The following is a 22,542-nucleotide window of genomic DNA, read 5'->3' on the forward strand; positions in this document are numbered from 1 at the left end:
CTCCCTCCTGAATCTCTCTCCACCCTTAGATAACCGTCGCCGAGGGCCAAAGCCGCCCGGCCACCTCTCCTCTTCCGCCACGAGGAGCCGGAGAACGCTGCACGGGTCCCTGGAGGGCGGAACCACAGCCCCCGGCCCTGGAAGAAGGATGAAGACCGGCGGCCCAGCCCACCGAGCCCTCCGCCATTTGCACTGAGATCCGGGACTCACGAAATAAAGACATTCTCTATGTGGGCAGACAGAATAGAGATCCCGGGCGTGTGGTGAGGGGTTTGGGGGCGGTGAACGTAAGAGGGAAATTATTGTGCCTTGTGACTCCTACCCTAAATCTGCCCCCCACGTGGACGTGTGCGTGTGCGTGTGTGTGTTTTGTGTCTGTGTGAGAGAGGGAGAGAGAAAAGCGTGGGGGCAGACATTCTGTCAAATAAAAACCCAGGGACCAACTCCGTGCGTGATTTTCAGCAGTTGGGGAACTGCGTCGCTTCTCTCGGGCAGAGGGGGAAGCTTTCGTTTTCAGACGCTTCTTGGGGTCTTCCGTGAGCCCCAGGGCATTTGGGGTAGGGGGCGGATTCTGCTTGGATTGGACCCTGCAAACGCCCGGCTCCAAACCTGGTTCGTCCTTTCTGGTCCAGGCCGTTGCCCCCCCGCTCTCCTCTCTATCCCCCGGATGCCCTCTCTATCGCCCGGCTGCCTTTTCCTTAGCCCCTGCCGTTGTCCCTGCTGCCCGTTCTATCCCCAACCGCCCTCTTTCTGGCCCCTGCTGCCCTCTCTATCCCCCAGCCGCCCTTTCCGCCCCACGCCGTTGCCCCTGCTGTCCTCTCCGCCCCCGGCCTGCCTCACTGGGCCCGGCTCTGGCCCCGATGTTGGTGTAGCCCTGCGCTCTGAGGGGCTTTGATTTAGAGTTTGCTCATTTTGTGGTGGATTTGTCATTACCTTTGGGGATTATCTTGTCCCCTCCTCCTGCTTCCATCAGCCAGCCCGGCCCCCGGCCCGACCCATTGGGGACCCCACATTCTTCACCCGGGCCCTTACCGGGGAAGGAAAGAAGCCCCCAAATCACCTCCCTCGACCTTTCCTCATCATCCTCAGCGGAATCTAGCCCGACTCTGCCTTGTTGCAGTCTTTCCCTGCGCCTTTCAGGAGAGAGGGCTGGGGCCAGAAATGTCTCAGTGAGGATGGGACTGACCCAGTGAGAAAGCGAGCAAATCTCTCTTGCCCTTCTCTCCCCTCCCGCCCCCCCACCACACCCACAAGGTCCTGCTGGAAGAGAGCTGGCACCCTAAGGGCCCAGGCCCAACCCTGAAAGGAGAAGAGAGAGGGAGCTTCTCCTTTCCCGTCCCCACCTCCCTTTTTATCAGCAGGGCCAGGCCCTCCTCCAGCTGAGGGGAGGCTCTCTTGGTGCCCGTTATCAGCCCGGTGAGAGTCCGCAGAGCCCGTCGGGTTAAAGTGTAATCCCCCCCCCCCAGTATACACGTAAGCACACGGACACCCGCTCCTGTTGTCCCTGCTCATCCCGGTGAAGGGGACCCACCATGGCCTCGCGGAGGAGTAGCCGGGAGCCGAGCGTGAGTTGGGGGTCCCGGGTGGGCTGCAGAGCTGGGTTTTGGAGATGGGGGCTGGATGGCCGGGTTCCCCCCCTGGGATGGGAGGTGGCAGTTTATGGAAGTTGGGCCTCAGAGGGAGGGGCGGGGGGGGAGAAAGTGAGGCACTGGGGATTGGAGGCAGGGCTGGAGTCCTGGGCGGTTAGGGTTGTCTTTGTCTCCAACTCATTTTCCCCCTTCCTCACAGCTCCTGGGCATCTGCCTGTGCCTCCTCCCCTTTGTCCTGTCCTGCATCCAGTACTTCCTGCTCTGGCTGCCTGCGGACCGGCCCAGCTTGACCAGCGCCCTGGTCAAGGCTCTTCCCGTCCTCTCCCTGGCCTTTTTCTCCTGGATCCAGGAAGCGGGAAGCCCTTCTGCCCCCTGGGTCCGCTTAGGCCTGCTCCTCTCTGCCCTGGGGGACGTGTGCCTCGTCTGGCCCAATGGCTTCATCTATGGTGAGGGGCGCCTAGGAGGGTGGGACGCCGAGGGCAGGATCCCGTAGCCCCCCCCCCAACGTCCAAGGGGCTCCCCAGGAGATTTGGGGAGACTCCGGTGGGGTGGGGGGCTCGCTTAAATCCTCACACCTCATCATCATCGTCATCATCAATCGTATTTATTGAGCGCTTACTGTGTGCAGAGCACTGGACTAAGCGCTTGGTAAGTACAAATTGGCAACATATACAGTCCCTACCCAACAGCGGGCTCACAGTCTAAAAGGGGGAGACAGAGAACAAAACCAAACATACTAACAAAATAAAATAAATAGGATAGATATGTACAAGTAAAATAAATACGTACAAACATATATACAGGTGCTGTGGGGAAGGGAAGGAGGTAAGATGGGGGGGATGGAGAGGGGGGCGAGGGGGAGAGGAAGGAAGGGGGCTCAGTCTGGGAAGGCTTCCTGGAGGAGGGGAGCTCTCAGCAGGGCCTTGAAGGGAGGAAGAGAGCTAGCTTGGCGGGTGGGCAGAGGGATTGGGGGCATTCCGGGCCTGGGGGATGACGTGGGCCTCTCTCCCTCCCGCCCTCCCCAGGGATGGCCTCGTTCGCTGTGGCCCACGTCCTGTACATCTGGACCTTTGGCCTGCGCCCGGCCCGCCTGGGCCTGCTCCCCCCCGTCGGCCTGGCTTTCGGCGCTTTCTACGCCTTCTTGCTCCCCCACCTGCCTCCGGCCCTGGCCGTGCCCGTGGCCGGGTATATGGCCATCCTGGGCCTGGTGGTCTGGCGGGGCCTGGCCCGGGGCGGGCGCGGCCGGACCCTGGGCGCCCTGCTCTTCACCCTGTCGGACTCAGTCCTGACCCTGGACGCCTTCGTCAGCCCCGTGCCCGCGGCCCGGGCCGTCGTCATGACAACCTACTACGCCGCCCAGTGCTTCCTGGCCCTCACGGTGGTGGAGCACGGCCACCCGAGCCCCAAAGCGGAGTGACCGAGGGATGGGGTCCCCGCGAGATGACCACCGTGGCCCCGTGCCACCCTCCTCTCCATCTCCCTCCATCCAGTGTCCCCGAGTGGGCTCGCAAACCGGTCCGCGCCCACCCGACTCTGCCTCCTCCTCCTCATCAATCGTATTTATTGAGCGCTTACTGTGTGCAGAGCACTGTACTAAGCGCTTGGGAAGTACAATTTGTCAACATATGGTAAAATGGGGATTAAGACTGTGAGCCCCACGTGGGACAACCTGCTCCCCATGCCTCACCATCCCCTTCTCCTCACCCGGGGTCTCGGACTCTGCGTCTTGCAATAAAGCCTAGGGGATGACTACTGGGTGTCCGGAGGTCTTTCTGGGGTTCATTCTATTTATTTATTTAACTCATACACATATCTATTCTGTTCATTTTATTTTGTTAATATGTTCTGTTTCGTTCTCTGTCTCCTCCTTCTAGACTGTGAGCCCGCTGTTGGGTAGGGACCGTCTCTAGGTATATAGTATATATGTTTGCTATTCTATTTATTTCATTTTGTTCATCATCATCATCATCATCATCAGTCGTATTTATTGAGCGCTTACTATGTGCAGAGCACTGTACTAAGCGCTTGGGATGTTTTGTTTCGTTCTCTGTCTCCCCCTTCTAGACTGTGAGCCAGCTGTTGGGTAGGGACCGTCTCTAGATATGTGGTATATATGTTTACTATTCTATTTATTTTATTTTGTTAATACGTTTTGTTTCGTTCTCTGTCTCTCCCTTCTAGACTGTGAGCCCGCTGTTGGGTAGGGACCGTCTCTAGATATGTGGTATATATGTTTACTATTCTATTTATTTTATTTTGTTAATACGTTTTGTTTCGTTCTTTGTCTCCCCCTTCTAGACCGTGAGCCCGCTGTTGGGTAGGGACCGTCTCTAGATATGTAGTATATATGTTTACTATTCTATTTATTTTATTTTGTTAATACGTTTTGTTTCGTTCTTTGTCTCCCCCTTCTAGACTGCGAGCCCGCTGTTGGGTAGGGACTGTCTCTCTGTATATAGTATATATGTTTACTATTCTATTTATTTTATTTTGTTAATATGTTTTGTTTCGTTTTCTGTCTCCCCTTCTAGACTGTGAGCCTGCTGTTGGGTAGGGACCATCTCTAGATATATAGTATATATATTTACTATTCTATTTATTTTATTTTGTTAATATGTTTTGTTTCGTTCTCTGTCTCCCCTTCTAGACTGTGAGCCTGCTGTTGGGTAGGGACCATCTCTAGATATATAGTATATATATTTGCTATTCTATTTATTTTATTTTGTTAATATGTTTTGTTTTGTTGTCTGTCTCCCCCTTCTAGACTGTGAGCCCACTGTTGTGTAGGGTTCGTCTCTATGTGTTGCCAACTTGGACTTCCCAAGCGCTTAGTACAGTGCTCTGCACACAGTAAGCGCTCAATAAATGCAATTGATTGATTGATTCATTCATTCAATCGTATTTATTGAGCGCTTACTGTGTGCAGAGCAGTGTACTTGTACTTCCCAAGTGCTTAGTCCAGTGCTCTGCACACAGTAAGCGCTCAATAAATACGATTGATTGATTCATTCATTCATTCAATCGTATTGAGCGCTTACTGTGTGCAGAGCACTGGACTAAGCGCTTGGGAAGTACAAGTTGGCAACATATAGAGACGGTCCCTACCCTTTTCGGGGTTCATTCTTTCATTCATTTAATCGTATTTATTGAGCGCTTACTATGTGCAGAGCACTGTACTAAGCGCTTGGGAAGTACAAGTTGGCAACATATACAGACAGTCCCTACCCTTTTCGGGGTTCATTCATTCATTCAATCGTATTTATTGAGCGCTCGCTGTGTGCAGAGCACTGGACTAAGCGCTTTGGAAGTACGAGTCGGCAACATCTAGAGACGGTCCCTACCCAACAGCGGGCTCACAGTCTAGAAGACAACAAAACCAAACCTATTGACAAAATAAAATAAATAGAATAGGTATGTACAAGTAAAATAAATAGAGTAATAAATACGTACAAACATATATACAGGTGCTGTGGGGAGGGACACCTTTGAACTCCGGTCCAGGGCCCGAGGAGGGAGGGGAGGGCGGGCAGGGCGGGCAACTTAAATGTCCGGAGAGAGACCGCGGGCAGGGCTGTGTCCGTTGATCGTTGTATGATGTGGTGATTAGAGCACAGGCCTGGGAACCATCATCAATCGTATTTATTGAGCGCTTACTATGTGCAGAGCACTGTACTAAGCGCTTGGGAAGTACAAATTGGGTTCTAATCCCGGCTCTGCCACTTTCCTGCCGGGCGATCTGGGGCAAGTCACTTCCCCGGGCCTCAGCTCCCGCATCTGTAAAATGGGGATCGCTCATTCATCAATCGTATTTATTGAGCGCTTACTATGTGCAGAGCACTGTACTGAGCGCTTGGGAAGTACAAATTGGGAACATCTAGAGACGGTCCCTACCCAACAGTGGGCTCACAGTCTAAAAGGGGGAGACAGAGAACATCAAACGTATTTATTGAGCGCTTACTAATGTGCAGAGCGCTGTACTGAGCGCTTGGGAAGTACAAATTGGGAACATATAGAGACGGTCCCTACCCAGCAGTGGGCTCACAGTCTAAAAGGGGGAGACAGAGAACAAAACCATACTAACAAAATAAATAGAATAGATATGTACAAGCAAAATAAATAAATAAATAAATAGAGTAAAAAATATGTACAAACATATATACAACATATATACATTCATTCATTCGATCGTGTTTCTTGAGTGCTTACTGTGTGCTGAGCGCTGTACTAAGCTCTTGGGACAGTACAGTGCAGCAATAGAGGCAATCCCTGCCCACCACGAGCTCACAGTCTAGAGGTGGGGAGACGGACATCAATACAAGTAAGCAGGCAGCAATATAAATAGAGAAAATTATGGATTTGTACATGAGTGCTGTGGGGCGGGGAGATGGGGAAGAGAAAAGGGAGCAAGTTAGGGTGACGCGGAAGGGAGTGGGAGACGAGGAAAAGTGGGGCTGAGTCTGGGAAGGCCTCTTGGAGGAGATGGGCCTTCAGCAGGGCTTTGAAGCGGGGCAGAGTCATTGTGTGGGATCAGGACATGTGGGACCATTGGGTTGTGTCCAACCCAATTTGCTTGTGTTTGTCCCATCGCTTAGTACAGCGCCTGGCACATAGTAAGCATTTAAGCACAGCACCTGTATATATGTATATATGGTTGTACATATTTATTACTCTATTTATTTATTTATTTATCTTACTTGTACATTTCTATCCTATTTATTTTATTTTGTTGGTATGTTTGGTTCTGTTCTCTGTCTCCCCCTTTTAGACTGTGAGCCCTCTGTTGGGTAGGGACTGTCTCTATGTGTTGCCAATTTGTACTTCCCAAGCGCTTAGTCCAGTGCTCTGCACATAGTAAGCGCTCAATAAATACGATTGATTGATTGATTAAGCAAGCAAGAGAAGCAGCGTGGCTCAGTGGAAAAGAGCCCGGGCTTTGGAGGCAGAGGTCATGGGTTCAAATCCAGACTCTGCCAATTGTCAGCTGTGTGACTTCGGGCAAGTCACTTCAGTTCTCTGTGCCTCAGTTCCCTCATCTGTAAAATGGGGATGAAGACTGTGAGCCCCCTGTGGGACAACCTGATCACCTTGTAACCTCCCCAGCGCTTAGAATGGCGCTTTGCATGTAGTAAGTGCTTATCTGTATCACCACTCTGGGTACAAGAACCCTGCAGCTGATTTACACCGAGTTAACCTATTTTGCACCCTACTTGTCGATAACACTCTGCACACAGTAAGCGCTCAATAAATACGATTGAATGAATGAATTTATTCTATTTATTTTATTTGGTTTATATGGTTTGTTGTCTGCCTCCCCCTTCTAGACTGTGAGCCCGCTGTTGGGTAGGGATCGTCTCTATATGTTGCAAACTTGTACTTCCCAAGCGCTTAGTCCAGTGCTCTGCACACAGTAAGCGCTCAATAAATACGATTGAGTGAATGAATGAATGAATAAATGCCATTATTATTATTTATTTAACAAATACTGTTATTACTATTGATGGTAATTACTAATGGGAAGCAGCGTGGTTCAGTGGAAAGAGCACGGGCTTCGGAGTCAGAGGTCATGGGTTCAAATCCCAGCTCTGCCAACTCATTCATTCAATCGTACTTATTGAGCGCTTACTGTGTGCAGAGCACTGTACTAAGCCAGTTGTCAGCTGCGTGACTTTGGGTAAGTCACTTCTCTGTGCCTCAGTTACCTTATCTGTAAAACGGGGGTGAAGACTGTGAGCCCCCCATGGGACAACCTGATCACCTCGTAACCTCCCCAGTGCTTAGGACAGTGCTTTGCGCATAGTAAGTGCTTAATAAATGCCATTATTATTATTATTGCTATTGTTATCGTACTCTCCCAAGCACTTAGTACAGTGGTCTGCGCACAGGAAGCGCTCAATAAATACGACTGATTCACTGACTGACATTTGCAGCGGCGAGGAGGCGGAGATCTGCGGTGGCTGACCATCATATCTCTGGGGAGCGGCCGGGAAGGTGTGGGGGAGATCCGGGTTCAAAAATCAGCGAGAGGGGGGCCCAGGAGGAGGAAGTAGCCGGGGAAAGAGCAGCGACTTAAATCCTGCCGAGGCCTGGTTTGACCTAGAAGAAGGAGGTGATCCAGGGGCTGAGAGGAGGCAAGGAGGGATGTGGCTTTGGCTGAAGGCCTGGGAAGCGGGATGGGGAAGCGGAGGTTTATCCTGAGGTGGGGACGGGCTGGAGAGAGAGGGATTGGAGGACCTGATTTTGCCTTTTGGATCTGCTGGGAAGTCCACAGGTGAGTGTGGAGGGACCTTGGCACCCTGGAAACTCTGGGCTGAAGGTGGGAGGGCTAGGGTTAGGGGAACCCAGGCGTGAAATCTCCATTTCCTCCTCCTCCTCCTTCTCCTCCTTCCCCCCCACCCACGGGGCCGTGCGCAGTCTGGGAAAGGGGAAGTGGAAGCGAGTTTAAAGTCCAAGTTGGAGAGCTGGAAGCCGTGGACACCTGCCTTCCTCCTCCCGCAATTCTTCTGGCCCCGGGCTCCGTTTCTCCCTCCCTCTGCGGCTCGCCGGGCCGACCCGCTCGTCGCCCGGAGAGGCATGACCTGGATGGGGTGGCCAGGAGCCCCTGGACCTGGGTGGCTTCTGCTGGTGAGTCCGTCCTCCCCCCAGCTCGGGCCCACCCCAGGAGTGGGACCAGACCCCCTGCCAGGGGCCTGAAGGAAGAAGGGACTTGTACGGGCTGGGGCGCGGGACACCTGCGTCCCCATGGCCTCGGTCAGGACGGGAAAAACTGGGTCTCTGGGACTCAGGTCCTGGGTGAGGGCCAACTGGAAACAGTTTGGGGGCTGAAGCCCCCCGCCTTCCAGCACCCCTCCACTCAGGGACCCTGGTATGGACCACTGTCCCGGCTCGCTCGCTTCAGGGCTCCGACATCTCGGTCTTTGGACGGGAAGGTAGAAATTCCCTCCAAAGGACAGGTCTCTGGAAAGGTTCCGGGAGCGGGCCCAGGCCTCCTGTTCCCCAGCCCCTCCCGGGTGGGAGAATTTGGGGTGGGTTGGGGGTGGCCAGCTCCAGGGGCCTGGGTTTTCAGAGTCGTCTCCTTAAAGCCGGGCAAAGCCGACCGAATCAATTAATCAATCAACCAATCAATCAATCAATCAATCGTATTTATTGAGCGCTTACTGTGTGCAGGGCACTGTACTAAGCATTTGGGAAGTACAAGTTGGCAACATATAGAAACGGTCCCTACCCAACAGTGGGCTCACAGTCTAGAAGGGGGAGAAAAGGGATCTTGCCCCCCGGGGTTGGAGGCGGGAATCGGGGAGGACCTGGGAATATGGTCGACTGGACCTGTATATATGTATATATGTTTGTACATATTTATTACTCTATTTATATTACTTGTACATATCTATTCTATTTATTTTATTTTGTTAGCACGCTTGGTTTTGTTCTCTGTCTCCCCCTTTTAGACTGTGAGCCCACTGTTGGGTAGGGACCGTCTCTATATGTTGCCAACTTGTACTTCCCAAGCGCTTAGTCCAGTGCTCTGCACACAGTAAGCGCTCAACAAATACGATTGATTGATTGATTGTCTGGGGAAAGGCCTGCCCGCCTTCCTGGCTCAGGGGTTCCAAGCCCGGCCCGGGGACGGTCAAACTCCAAAAGAGAAGTTGCCATTCTTCCTGTTCCCGTTGTCGACCCATCGATCCGTCGAGAGCGCTTGCTCTGCGGAGAGCCCCGTAGTAGGCGCCTGGGGGAATTCAAGCCAACGCGGTTGCGCTGTGTGCTCCTCCCCAGACTCAGGTGCCCTCTCAATCAATCAATCAATCGTATTTATTGAGCGCTTACTGTGTGCAGAGCACTGTACTAAGCGCTTGGGAAGTACAAGTCAAAGTCAGATGGCCCGTACGGGGATCAAACCCGCGACGTTGGCATTATTAGCACCATATTCTAACCAACTGAGCTAACCGGCCTGGAATGCCCTCCCTCTGCCCATCCGCCAAGCTAGCTCTCTTCCTCCCTTTAAGGCCCTACTGAGAGCTCACCTCCTCCAGGAGGCCTTCCCAGACTGAGCCCCTTCCTTCCTCTCCCCTTCGTCCCCCCTCCATCCCCCCTTCTTACCTCCTTCCCTTCCCCACAGCACCTGTATCTATGTATATATGTTTGTACAGATTTATTACTCTATTTATTTATTTTACTTGTACATATCTATTCTATTTATTTTATTTTGTTAGTATGTTTGGTTTTGTTCTCTGTCTTCCCCTTTTAGACTGTGAGCCCACTGTTGGGTAGGGACTGTGTATGTTGCCAATTTGTACTTCCCAAGTGCTTAGTCCAGTGCTCTGCACATAGTAAGCGCTCAATAAATACGATTGATGATGATGATGATGAACCGGCCCAGTCAATCTCGCCAGGGTGTCCGGATTGGGAGCCCCCCGGGGGTTCGGCCTCTCCCTTCCCAGCCCCCTGTTGACTCCGCGGCCCCTGTCTTCCCATCCTGCAGGTACTGCTCGTCTGTTCTTCGGCCATGGCACACGGTGAGTGAGCGGGAATCCTCTCCCCGGCTGCTGCCTTCCCTCACGCTGCCCTTAAATCCACTTCTCTCCCCTTCCCAACAAACCCCTCATCAGCCTCTGGGGCTGCAGGGGGTCTGTATCCCTACTGGAAGTTGGGGTTTGTGATCCTTGACGTGCTAGAGCCCGGGCCAGCGAGTCAAAAGGTCATGGGTTCTAATCCCACCTCCGTCACTCGTCTGCTGTTTGGCCTTGGGCAAGTCGCTTCACCTCTCTGTGCCTCAGTTACCTCATTCTTAAAATGGGGGTTGAGACTGGGAGCCCCACGTGGGACAGGGACTATGACAGTAAGCAGCGTGGCTCAGTGGAAAAGAGCCCGGGCTTTGGAGCCAGAGGTCATGGGTTCGAATCCCGGCTCCACCACATGTCTGCTTTGTGACCTTGGGCAAGTTGCTTAACTTCTCTGAGCCTCAGTTACCTCATCTGTAAAATGGGGATTAAGACTGTGAGCCCCCCGTGGAACAACCTGATCAACTTGGGGATTAAGACTGTGAGCCCCCCGTGGGACAACCTGATCACCTTGTATCCCCCCCCAGCGCTTAGAACAGTGCTCTGCACATAGTAAGGGCTGAACAAATGCCATCATCATTATTATTATGTCCAACCCGATTTGCTTGTAATAATAATAACAATAATATAATAATGATGGCATTTATTCAGTGCTTACTATGTGCAAAGCAATGTTCTAGGCGCTGGGGGGATACAAGGTGATCAGGTTGTCCCACGTGGGGCTCACAGTCTTCATCCCCTTTTACAGATGAGGGAACTGAGGCCCAGAGAAGGTAAGTGACTTGCCCAAAGTCACACAGCTGACAAGTGGCGGAGCCGGGATTTGACCCCATGACCTCTGACTCCAAAGCCCGGGCTCTTTTCCACTGAGCCACGCTGCTTGTATCCAACCCAGCGCTTAGTACAGTGCCTGGCACATAGTAAGGGCTTAACAAATGCCGCAGTTATTATTATTATTGTCTTGTAGTGTCCCGCTCCTGACTCCCTCTCCTCCCCATTTTCCAGACTCCCGATCGTTGGGCGTCCAGGTCGTCGCCCGGGACAACACATCCATCAGCCTGAACTGGACAGCCGTGGCCAACGTCAGCCATTACTCCGTCAGCTGGTGGGCGGACGGGGGCAAAAACGGCTCAGAAAACACCACCCTCCCCTATATTGTGGTGGGCGGTCTAGACGCAGGGACCTGGTACAATTTCAGCGTGATCGCCGCCGGAAACACTAGCTCGGACAACATCGGGGCAGCCACAGGTGAGGAGGAAACGCTCGCAGCACTGGCTGCGGGGAGGGTGGACATATAAACTTCAGGAGGTGGGTGAGCAAGGAATAATAATAATAATAATAATGGCATTTATTAAGCGCTTACTATGTGCAAAGCACTGTTCTAAGCGCTGGGGGGACACCGGGTGATCAGGTTGTCCCGCGTGGGGCTCACAGTCATCATCCCCATTTTACAGATGAGGGAACTGAGGCCCAGAGAAGTTAAGTGACTTGCCCAAGGTCACACAGCAGACATGTGGCGGAGCCGGAATTCGAACCCATGACCTTGGGCAAGTCACTTAGTCTCTGTGCCTCAGTTTCCTCAACTGTAAAATGCGAATTTAACGTCCCTTCTTCCTCCTACTTAGATTGTCAGCCCCATGGGGGACAGGGACTGTGTCTGACCTAATTGTACTCACCCCAGTACTTAGAACAATGTTTGGAGCTTAATAAGCACTTAACAAGCGGCGTGCCTCAGTAGAAAGAGCCCGGGCTTTGGAGTCAGAGGTCATGGGTTCAAATCCCAGCTCCGCCAACTGTCAGCTGTGTGACTTTGGGCAAGTCACTTCACTTCTCTGGGCCTCAGTTCCCTCATCTGTCAAATGGGGATGAAAACTGTGAGTACCCGGTGGGACAACCTCATCACCTTCTAACCTCCACAGTGCTTAGAACAGTGCTTTGCACATAGTAAGCCCTAAACAAATACCATTGTCATTATTATTATTATTACCAAAAAAAAAAAGAGAGAGAATGGGTTCCTTAAAGGCACTGACTGAGAGTTTCCGCTTGATGCAAGAAGACAGCGTCATCCCTGGAGTTTTTGAGTCCTGACCATAGGAAAGACAGGGCTCTTCCCCTTAGCAGGAGCTGGGGAATTTCCGTCCGGCTACGGCGAACGGTAACGGGATCGAGAAACGAGGCTCTGCTCCAGTGGCAGTGGGTGAGGGATCCGGGCCTGAGGCCTCACTTGGGCTTTTGGGGCTCATTGCCATGGTGCTTACTTCCCCAGCAACCTGGGGTGGGCTTCCTCTTTGGAGCAGGCTGGAACATTTTCACAATGCCAGGCCAGAGGGTGGAACTGGTTCAATCTCTCATCCTATCCCGACTGGATTACTGCATCAGCCTCCTCTCTGATCTCCCATCCTCCTGTCTCTCCCCTCTTCAGTCTATACTTCATGCTGCTGCCCGGATCATCTTTGTGCAGAAATGCTCTGGGCATATTACTCCCCTCCTCAAAAATCTCCAGTGGCTGCCAGTCAACCTACGCATCAACAAAAACTCCTCACTCTCGGCTTCCAGGCTGTCCATCCCCTCTCCCCCTCCTACCTCACCTCCCTTCTCTCCTTCTCCAGCCCAACCCGCACCCTCCGCTCCTCTGCCGCCGCTAACCTCCTCACTGTACCTCGTTCTCGCCTGTCCCGCCGTCGACCCCCGGCCCCCATCCTCCCCCTGTCCCGGAATGCCCTCCCTCTGCACATCTGCCAAACTAGCTCTCTTCCTCTCTTCAAAGCCCTACTGAGAGCTCACCTCCTCCAGGAGGCCTTCCCAGACTGAGCCCCCTTTTTCCCCTCCTCCTCCCCCCCAGCCCTACCTCCTTCCCCTCCCCACAGCACCTGTATATATGTTCATACAGATTTATTACTGTATTTATTTTACTTGTACATATTTACTATTCTATTTATTTTGTTAATGGTGTGCATCTAGCTTTAATTCTATTTGTTCCGACGATTTTGACACCTATCCGCATGATTTGTTTTGTTATCTGTCTCCCCCTTCTAGACTGTGAGCCCGTTGTTGGGTAGGGACCGTCTCCATCTGTTGTCGACTTGGACTTCCCAAGTGCTTAGTACAGTGCTCTGCACACAGTAAGCACTCAATAAATACGATTGAATGAATGAATGAATGCCAGGCTAGAAGGTGGAGTTTTTAGCCAGAGGGTGAGGCTAAAACAAGGAGAGCCTGCTTCTTCCCACTCCACCCTGCCCCATCCCGCTCTCTCCCATTGGCCTTCCCCGGCCTTCATCCCCCTCTGCTCGGCTGCTATGGCTTAAACCACAGCTGTCCCCCCAGCTCGGTCTTTTGGGGTTGACTTTACCAGGGTCGGGGAACCGAGAATCTCGTAGGGCCAGGGCTGCCCATCAATCAATCAATCAATTGTTCAATCAATCTGTATTTATTGAGCGCTTACTGAGTGCAGAGCACTGAACGACAGAGTTGGTAGACTCATTCCCTGTCTACAGCGAGCTTCAGTCTAGCGGGGGAGACAGACTTAATATAAATAATTATATTATTATTTAAAACAATATATAATAATATACAATATATTATTTATATATAATAATATATAAATAATATATTATTATATTATATTTATATAATTATATTATATAAAGCAGGAACGGTTTTTCCAGGGCAGTATCATTCGTTCATTCATCCACTTGTATTTATTGAATATTTTCTGTGTGTAAAGCACTGTACTAAGCACTTGGAAGAGTACAATATAACAATGAACAGACACTTTCCCTGCCCACAGCGAGCTCACAGTCTACAGGGGGAAACAAGACTTAATATAACTAAATTATTTACCAAAGCAGGGATGGTTTTTCCAGGGCAGTATGGTTCATTCATTCATTCAGTCGTATTTATTGAACACTTTCTGTGTGTAAAGCACTGTACTAAGCACTTGGGAGAGTACAATATAACAACAAACAGACTCTTTCCCTGTCCACAGCGAGCTCACAGTCTACAGGGGGAGACAGGTTTAATATAAATAATTAATTTACCAAAGCAGGGACGGTTTTTCCAGGGCAGTATCGTTCGTTCATTCATCCACTCGTATTTATTGAACACTTTTTGTGTGTAAAGCACTGTACTAAGTACTTGGGAGAGTACAGTATAACAACAAACAGACACTTTCCCTGCCCACAGCAAGCTCACAGTCTACAGGGGAAGACAGACTTAATATAAATAATTAATTTACCAAAGCAGGGACAGTTTTTCCAGGGCAGTATCATTCATTCATTCATTGTCGTATTTATTGAACACTTTCTGTGTGTAAAGCATTGTACTAAGCACTTGGGAGAGAGTACAATATAACAACAAACAGATACTTTCCCTGCCCACAACGAGCTCACAGTCTACAGGGGAAGACAGACTTAATATAAATAAATAATTTACCAAAGCGGGGATGGTTTTTCCAGGGCAGTATCATTCGTTCATTCATCCACTCGTATTTATTGAACACTTTTTGTGTGTAAAGCACTGTACTAAGTACTTGGGAGAGTACAATATAACAACAAACAGACACTTTCCCTGCCCACAGCGAGCTCACAGTCTACAGGGGGAGACCGACTTTAATATATGCATATAAATAAATAAATAAACTACAGATATGTACAATATGGATAGATATATACGGTATCGATGTTCATTTGCAACATCACAACCGGAACTAACACCCAAATCCCCATCTAGATCTGCCGGAGACTCCCTTCTGCAGGAGACTCCTCCCTCCCTCCTGCAGGAGACTTTCCAGTTACTCTCCATCCTTCCAGATGACGCACAACAAAGAGCTGCCCTTGGTCAATTGTGCAGAGCACTGTACTAAGCGCTTGCAAAAGTACATTACCACACTCAATGCCCGCTTATAGTTCAATAAATAAGGCAAGTCGACTAAAAATAACAATGAAGACCCCCAGAATCCAAGCATCACCTCCTCTGGATTTCCTCTGCCTCTCTCCCTTACCCGCCCCAACCCCAACCAACATGCGCACATCTCACACTTTTTACCTGTTTTCAATCCCTTGGTCTTCTAGGGTAGTACAAAATAGTGTCAAGTCACGTTCCCTGGCCACACAGAGAGTTTACAAGTATTTCAAATATTTCCTTTAAAATATTTAGAAATAGGATCGTCAGACTGGCTCCCACTAGTTTTGTCTGCCTCTCTTCATACGAGTGTAAGCTCCCTGGAAGCAGGGAACATGTTTCTTGCTTCTGCTGGCCTCCTCAAGCTCTTAGTACAGTGCTATGCCTTCAGAAAGTGCTCAGTAAACACGCCTGATGAACTGACTAATATCTCTCTTCAGACACTGGGCCTTGTCCTTTTCCTCCCTTCTTCAAAATGGACCATCTTGGGAAATGGGGAAACCCTCGTGCCCTCCATCCCTCACTGACGTCCCCTCCCTTGGTCTCTCACTCTCTCTGCTCCCCTTACCCCACTGACAATCCGTTCCCTCTTCTTAGTCCCTAACGAGGTGACGGGCTTGGAGACAGTGGACCGGAGCAATACTTCCATCACTCTCAACTGGACGACGCCCTTGGGCAGCCCGGATCCAGACTACAATTACCAGATCAACTGGACCCTGAGTGGAGTCCCCAATGGGACACATGACACCAACAGCACTTCTATCACGGTGGAGAACCTCCAGCCGGCGACCCTGTACGTTTTCACCGTGGAGGCTGAGCGGTACCAAGTCTACAGCGGAGCCACGGCGCTCAGCGATGCCACAGGTGAGACGGGGGGCCGCCCCACTGCCGCCTCTGGCGCATCGGACGCTCAGATGTGGCCGACAGGATGGAGAGGGAGGAGCAGGAGAAAGATGTGGCTATGGGGCTTCTGGCCTCCGATCTCCATCAGATCGCTCCTTTTTACTTTTCAGCTCTGATCTCCCAATACACCCCAGCTCACACTCTTTGGTCCTCCACAGCTCTCCATACCGGCCTTCCTCTTCGACTCTCCCCACTCCAAATCTTTGTTCACTCTCTTCCTCCTGCCCGGAATTCCCTTCCAACCACAGCGCTCCCTTTCAAACCCTCCCTTCCGCAGGAGGCTTTTCAATTGATCTCCATCCTTCCAGATGATGTGTGACAAAAAGCTGCCCTTAGTCAATCAATCCATCTTATTTATTGAGTGCTTACTGTGTGCAGAGCACTGTACTAGCACTTGGGAAAGGCCTTTACACAGAGTTGGTAGACACGTTCCCTGCCCATGAGGAGTTTATAGTCTATAGGTGCCCTTAGTACCTATGTATTTTATTCTTATCCTCAGCACTTACGAACAGATGGGTATTTAATTGTGTATTTGATGATTCAGTCACCTATTTCATCCTGATATGTGTGCAGGAGTATAGAGCGCTTAGTACAGTGCCCTGCACACAGTAAGCGTTCAATAAATATGATTGAATAGAGAAGTAGTAGTAATAGTAAAAATATTTGATTGAATACCCACTGAGTGCATTGTATTAAGCACTTGGGGAAGTCCAACAGAGTCTAGCCACACAGAGAGTTTGCAAGTACTTAAAATATTTGCATAAAAATATTTAGAAATAGATTAATCAGATCTGCTCCCTCCCTCTATTTTTTGTCTGCCTCTCTTCTTTAGATTGTAAGCTCCCTGAAGGCAGGGAACATGAGAAGCAGTGTGGCTTTGTGGAAAGAACACAGGCCTGAGGAATCAGAGGACCTGGGTTGTAATCCCAGCTCTGCCATATATATCAATCAATCAATCAATCGTATTTCTTGAGCGCTTACTATGTGCTGAGCACTGTACTAAGCGCTTGGGAAGTACAAATTGGCAACATATAGAGACAGTCCCTACCCAACAGTGGGCTCACAGTCTAAAAGGGGGAGACAGAGAACAAAACCAAACAAACTAACAAAATAAAATAAATAGGATAGATATGTACAAGTAAAATAAATAAATAAATAAATAAATAGAGTAATAAATATATGCCATGTGACCTTGGGCAATTCCCTTCCCTTCTCTATGCCTCAGTTCCCTCATCCACAGAATGGGGATTCAATACCTGGTCTTCCTCCTTCTTAGACTGTGAGCCCCATATGGGACCTGATTACCCCAGGGCTTAATATAGTGCTCGACACATAATAAGTGCTTAACAAATATCGTTATTATTATTACTATCATGTTTCTTACTTCTGTTGATCTACCTCAAGAGCTTCGTACTGTGCTGTGCCTTCAGAAGGTGTTCAGTAAACAAACCTGATGAACTGATTGACATCTTTCTCCTGCTCCTCCCTCACCGTCTTGTTGGCCACATCTGGGCCAGGATCCAATGGGCTTTGTGTTTTTCCTCCCTGGACCCTTCTTCGCACTGGACCATCTTGGGAAATGGGGAGACCCTCGTGCCCTCCATCCCTCACGGACGTCCCCTCCCTCGGTCTCTCATTCTCTCTGCTCCCCTTACCCCACTGACAATCCGTTCCCTGTTCTTAGTCCCTAACGAGGTGACGGGCCTGAAGACAGTGGACCGGAGCAATACTTCCATCACTCTCAACTGGACGACGCCCTTGGGCAGCCCGGATCCAGACTACAATTACCGGATCAACTGGACCCTGAGTGGAGTCCCCAATGGGACACATGACACCAAAAGCACTTCTATCACGGTGGAGAACCTCCAGCCGGCGACCCTGTACGTTTTCACGGTGGAGGCTGAGCGGTACCAAGTCTACAGCGGAGCCACGGAGCTCAGCGATGCCACAGGTGAGACGGGGGGCTGCCCCACTGCCGCCTCTGGGGCATCGGAGACTCAGATGTGGCCGACAGGATGGAGAGGGAGGAGCAGGAGAAAGATGTGGCCATGGATCTTCTGGCATCCGATCTCCATCAGATCGCTCCTTACTTTTCCGTTCTGATGTGCTGGTACACCCAAGCTTGCCCTCTTCGGTCCTCCCGAGCTCACTTGGCTAAGCTTTCTTCTTGACTCTCCTCCCTCCAACCTTTCGCTCACTCCCTTCCTCCTGCCTGGAATTTCTTCCCTCTTCAAGCTACAGCTCTCCCTTTCAAACCCTCCCTCCTCCAGGAGACTTTCTGATTAATCTCCATCCTTCCAGGCGACATGCAACAAACAGCTGCCCTTAGTCGATCAATCTTATTTGTTGAGTGCTTACTGTGTGCAGAGCACTGTACTAATTTCCAACTCTCCCAAGTACTCTCCCAAGCACTTAGTACAGTGCTCCACATGCAGTGAACACTTAGTAAATATGATTGATTGATTGATTGAAGTCCAGCCAGTGCTGGGGTCCCTCTACTGCCTCTTTTTCCCAATTTTCCCTAGCCCCCATTCCCTGTGGAATACCGGCGTGAGGCCCCGCTTTCTTACTGAATCCGAGACCTTCCCAGACTAGATTGGGAGGCCCCGGCCTCACACGCCCCTGAATTTTCCAGGGTCAGTACAGCTCTCTCATCTCTGGGCCTCACTTTCCTCATCCATAAAATGGGTATTAAATACCAGTTCTCCCTTCCCTTTAGACTGGCCCCCATGTCCGACAAGGACTTTGCCCTGATTATCTTGATTCTATCCCAGTGCTGCTATAGAAGCAGCATGGCCTACTGGATAAAGCCCAGGCCTGGGACTCAAAAGGTCATGGGTTCTAATCCCCCCTCTGCCACATGTCTGCTGTGTGACCTTGGACAAGTCACTTAGCTTCTCTGTGCCTCAGTTCCCTCGTCTGTAAAATGGGGATTAAGACTGTGAGCACTTTGTGGGTCAGGGTCTGTGTCCAACCCAATTATCTTGTATTTACCCCTGTGCTTAGAACAGTGCCTGGCACCTAGTGAGCGCTCAACAAATACCATAATTATTATTATCTACCCTAGAGCTTAGTACAGTATTTAGCACACAGTAAATGCTAAACAAATACCATTACCATCATTATTATTATTATTATTATTATTATCATAGAGAAGCAGCGTGGCTCAGTGGAAAGAGCCCGGGCTTTGGAGTCAGAGGTCGTGGGTTCAAATCCCAGCTCTGCCAATTGTCAGCTGTGTGACTTTGGGCAAGTCACTTCACTTCTTTGGGCCTCAGTTACCTCATCTGTAAAATGGGGATGAAGGCTGTGAGCCCCCCAAGGGACATCCTGATCACCTTGTAACCTCCCCAGAGCTTAGAACAGTGTTTTTCACTGTAGTAAGTGCTTAATAAATGCCATTATTATTATTATGTTGCTTCTGTTGACCTCCCTCAAATGCTCAGTACCGTGCCTCGCCCTCAGAAGGTGCTCCGTATACACGCCTGATGAACTGATTGACATCGACCTTCAGGCACTGGGCCAGGATCCGGTGGACTTTGTCCTTTTCCTCCCTGGACCCTCTCTGACGCTGGAGCCTCTTAGGGAACGCCCTCCAAATCCCACTGACTTCTGGCCTCTCCCTTCCTCCCGTCCTCCCTCTCAGCTCCCAACAGGGTCAGGGACCTGAAGCTGGACACCCGGACCAACCACTCCATCAGCCTCAACTGGACATCCCCTGAGAACCCCCCAGATATGAACTATAGCTACTTGGTAGCCTGGACTAGGGGCAGAGTCTCCGATGGGAAAATGAACACCAATCTCACCCAGATCACAGTGGACACTCTCGACCCTGGGACCTTATACAATTTCACAGTGGCGGCTCACAAGTACGACATTGGCAGTGTAGTTGAGACCCTTCAGGTGGCCACAGGTGAGTACGGGAGAGGGAAGATTCAGACGCCACAATACTCGCGGATCGGGCGACCATTATTTCCCCACCTCAGCGTGGCCTGGTGTCTGATTTAGGGGAGATGGGCCTTGGATATCGTTGAGAGGACCCCCAAAACTCAAGGCTGGGAAGCAGCCTTGCCTGGAAATTAGGACAAAACAGGACTTTGAGGACCAGTGTGGCATAATGGAAAGGGCACAGGCCTGGGAGATAGAGGACCTGGATTTTAGTCCTGGCTCTGCCTGGAGTGCATCCTTGGGAAAATCACTTGAGTTCTCTGGACCTCAGTTTCGTCATCCATAAAATGGGGATTAAATACGGTGTCTCCCTTCCCTTTGGACTGGGAGCCCCATGTCGGACAAGGACTTTGACCTGATTATCCAGATTCTATCCCAAGCACTAAGTACAGTGCAGAGTACATAGTAAGCACTTAACAGGCACCATGGTGATTATTACTAGGCCTTTGGCCTGTGATCGGGGAGTCGAATTGACCACTGGGAGATTCAGGGGTGCGTGAGGCTGGGGGCCCCCCTAATCTAGTCTGGGAAGTCCTTGGATTCAGTAAGAAAGCAGGACCCCACCCCGGTATTCCACAGGGAACAGGGGGCTAGGGGAAACTGGGAAAAAGGGGCAGAAAATGGGACCCCGGCCCCTATTGGTCTTCAGTCAATCAACCAATCATTCCTATTTACTGGGTATTTACTTTATGTGGAGCAGGGAGAGTGCAATCCAGCAGAGTTGATAGTCACGTTCCCTGCCCCCAAGAATCTTATAGTCATTAAATATAAATAAATAAATTACTCACATGCATCACTGCTAGAGTGTAGCCTTTCCTGACAACCAAGACCTCATGGGCCTCAGGCCTCTGGTCTCTGATCAGCGAGATGTGGAGAGATGAAGTCCGGGAGGAGACACAATTCCCATCAGGCCTTCCCAGCAACAACCCGCTCAGACCTTGACCAGGGTTGTTGCCCCTTTCCTCCTTGAGATCCCCTCTCCCGACAGAGACCTGGAGGACAGGGAAGCCTCGGTTGCCCTCCTCCCCCCATGTGATGCCCCCTTCTCTCTTCTTAGTCCCTAACCAGGTGACGGACCTGAAGACAGTGGGCCGGGGCAACGATTCCATCGCTCTCAACTGGACGATGCCCTTGGGCAGCCCAGACCCAGCCTACTGCTATCGGGTCAACTGGACCCTGAGCGGAGCTGCCGGCGGGATGCGTGACACCACGAACACTTCTATGACCGTGGAGCAGCTCGAGCCGGCGACCCTGTACAACTTCAGCGTGGTGGCCCGGCGGCACCAAGTCTGCAGCGGAGCCACGGAACTCAGAGATGCCACGGGTGAGACAGGGGCCCACCCCACTGCCGCTTCTGAGGAGTCGGAGACTCAGATACGGCTGGCAAGATGGTGAGGGAGGAGCAGGAGGGAGGTGTGGATATGGGGCTTCTGGCGTCTGATCTCCATCGGGTCGCTCCTTCTTACTTTTCAGCTCTAATCTCCCAATACATGCCAGCTCCCTCGACCAGGCCTCCTTCTCGACTCTTCCCCACTGCCATTCCCACTTACTCCTTCCTGAAACTCCTTCCTCCCTCTTCCAGGAGGCTTTCCATTTAATCTCCCTCCTTCCAGGTGAAGTGAATCAAATTGCTGCCCTTAAAACCTATCCTATCCAGTTCCTCTCCTCAGCACTTAATGGACATATAGATATTTAGGTAGATGGATGGATGGATGGATGGATGTGATAGATAGGTAGGTAGATAGATAGATAGATGGATGGATAGGTAGATGGATGGCTAGATAGATAGATAGATAGATAGATAGAGATAAAGATAGATAGATGGATGGATAGATAGATTAGATAGATAGACAGACAGATAGGTAGATAGATAGGTAGATAGATAGATAGATAGATAGATAGATAGATAGATAGGTAGATAGGTAGATAGATATAGATCCCAGCTCCGCCACTTGTCAGCTGTGTGACTTTGGGCAAGTCACTTCACTTCTTTGGGCCTCAGTTCCCTCATCTGTAAAATGGGGATGAAGGCTGTGAGCCCCCCATGGGACATCCTGATCACCTTGTAACCTCCCCAGCGCTTAGAGCAGTGTTTTTCACATAGTAAGTGCTTAATAAATGCCATTATTATTATTATGTTGCTTCCGTTGACCTCCCTCAAATGCTCAGTACCGTGCCTTGCCCTCAGAAGGTGCTCCGTATACACGCCTGATGAACTGATTGACATCGACCTTCAGGCACTGGGCCAGGATCCGGTGGACTTTGTCCTTTTCCTCCCTGGACCCTCTCTGACACTGGAGCCTCTTAGGGAACGCCCTCCAAATCCCACTGACTTCTGGCCTCTCCCTTCCTCCCTCCCTCCCTCTCAGCTCCCAACAGGGTCAGGGACCTGAAGCTGGACACCCGGACCAACCACTCCATCAGCCTCAACTGGACATCCCCTGAGTACCCCCCAGACATAAACTATAGCTACTTGGTAGCCTGGACCGGGGGCAGAGTCTCCGATGGGAAGATGAACACCAGTCTCACCCAGATCACAGTGGACACTCTCGACCCTGGGACCTTATACAGTTTCACAGTGGCGGCTCACAAGTACAACATTGACAGTGTAGTTGAGACCCTTCAGGTGGCCACAGGTGAGT

General features: G+C 50.7%; 2 protein-coding genes and 1 non-coding gene across 3 annotated transcripts in view; 2 read left to right on the top strand and 1 right to left on the bottom strand.

Moving 5' to 3' along the window:
- The first annotated feature begins 980 nt into the window (after positions 1 to 980).
- TMEM86B (transmembrane protein 86B) lies at positions 981 to 3,174 on the top strand. Its single transcript, XM_038753096.1, has 3 exons — positions 981 to 1,565; positions 1,789 to 2,035; positions 2,615 to 3,174. The coding sequence occupies exons 1-3, from the start codon at positions 1,533 to 1,535 to the stop codon at positions 3,004 to 3,006; spliced, it is 672 nt and encodes a 223-aa protein (XP_038609024.1). The 5' UTR covers positions 981 to 1,532; the 3' UTR covers positions 3,007 to 3,174.
- A 4,847-nt stretch (positions 3,175 to 8,021) lies between these two features.
- Positions 8,022 to 22,542, top strand: part of LOC119933153 (receptor-type tyrosine-protein phosphatase H-like) — a 51,566-nt gene continuing 37,045 nt past the window's right edge. Inside the window, exons 1-8 of the mRNA XM_038752484.1 lie at positions 8,022 to 8,210; positions 10,069 to 10,102; positions 11,153 to 11,395; positions 15,647 to 15,913; positions 17,637 to 17,903; positions 19,599 to 19,865; positions 20,958 to 21,224; positions 22,270 to 22,536. Of these exons, the coding sequence (XP_038608412.1) occupies positions 8,160 to 8,210; positions 10,069 to 10,102; positions 11,153 to 11,395; positions 15,647 to 15,913; positions 17,637 to 17,903; positions 19,599 to 19,865; positions 20,958 to 21,224; positions 22,270 to 22,536 (1,663 nt within the window). The 5' untranslated portion in view covers positions 8,022 to 8,159. The remainder of the gene's footprint in view (positions 8,211 to 10,068; positions 10,103 to 11,152; positions 11,396 to 15,646; positions 15,914 to 17,636; positions 17,904 to 19,598; positions 19,866 to 20,957; positions 21,225 to 22,269; positions 22,537 to 22,542) is intronic.
- On the bottom strand, positions 9,465 to 9,538 carry TRNAI-AAU. Its single transcript has one exon. It is a non-coding gene; the product is annotated as a tRNA-Ile (tRNA).

This window comes from Tachyglossus aculeatus, chromosome 10, assembly GCF_015852505.1.
Source record: "Tachyglossus aculeatus isolate mTacAcu1 chromosome 10, mTacAcu1.pri, whole genome shotgun sequence".
In the NCBI taxonomy this organism is placed as follows: Eukaryota; Metazoa; Chordata; class Mammalia; order Monotremata; family Tachyglossidae; genus Tachyglossus; species Tachyglossus aculeatus.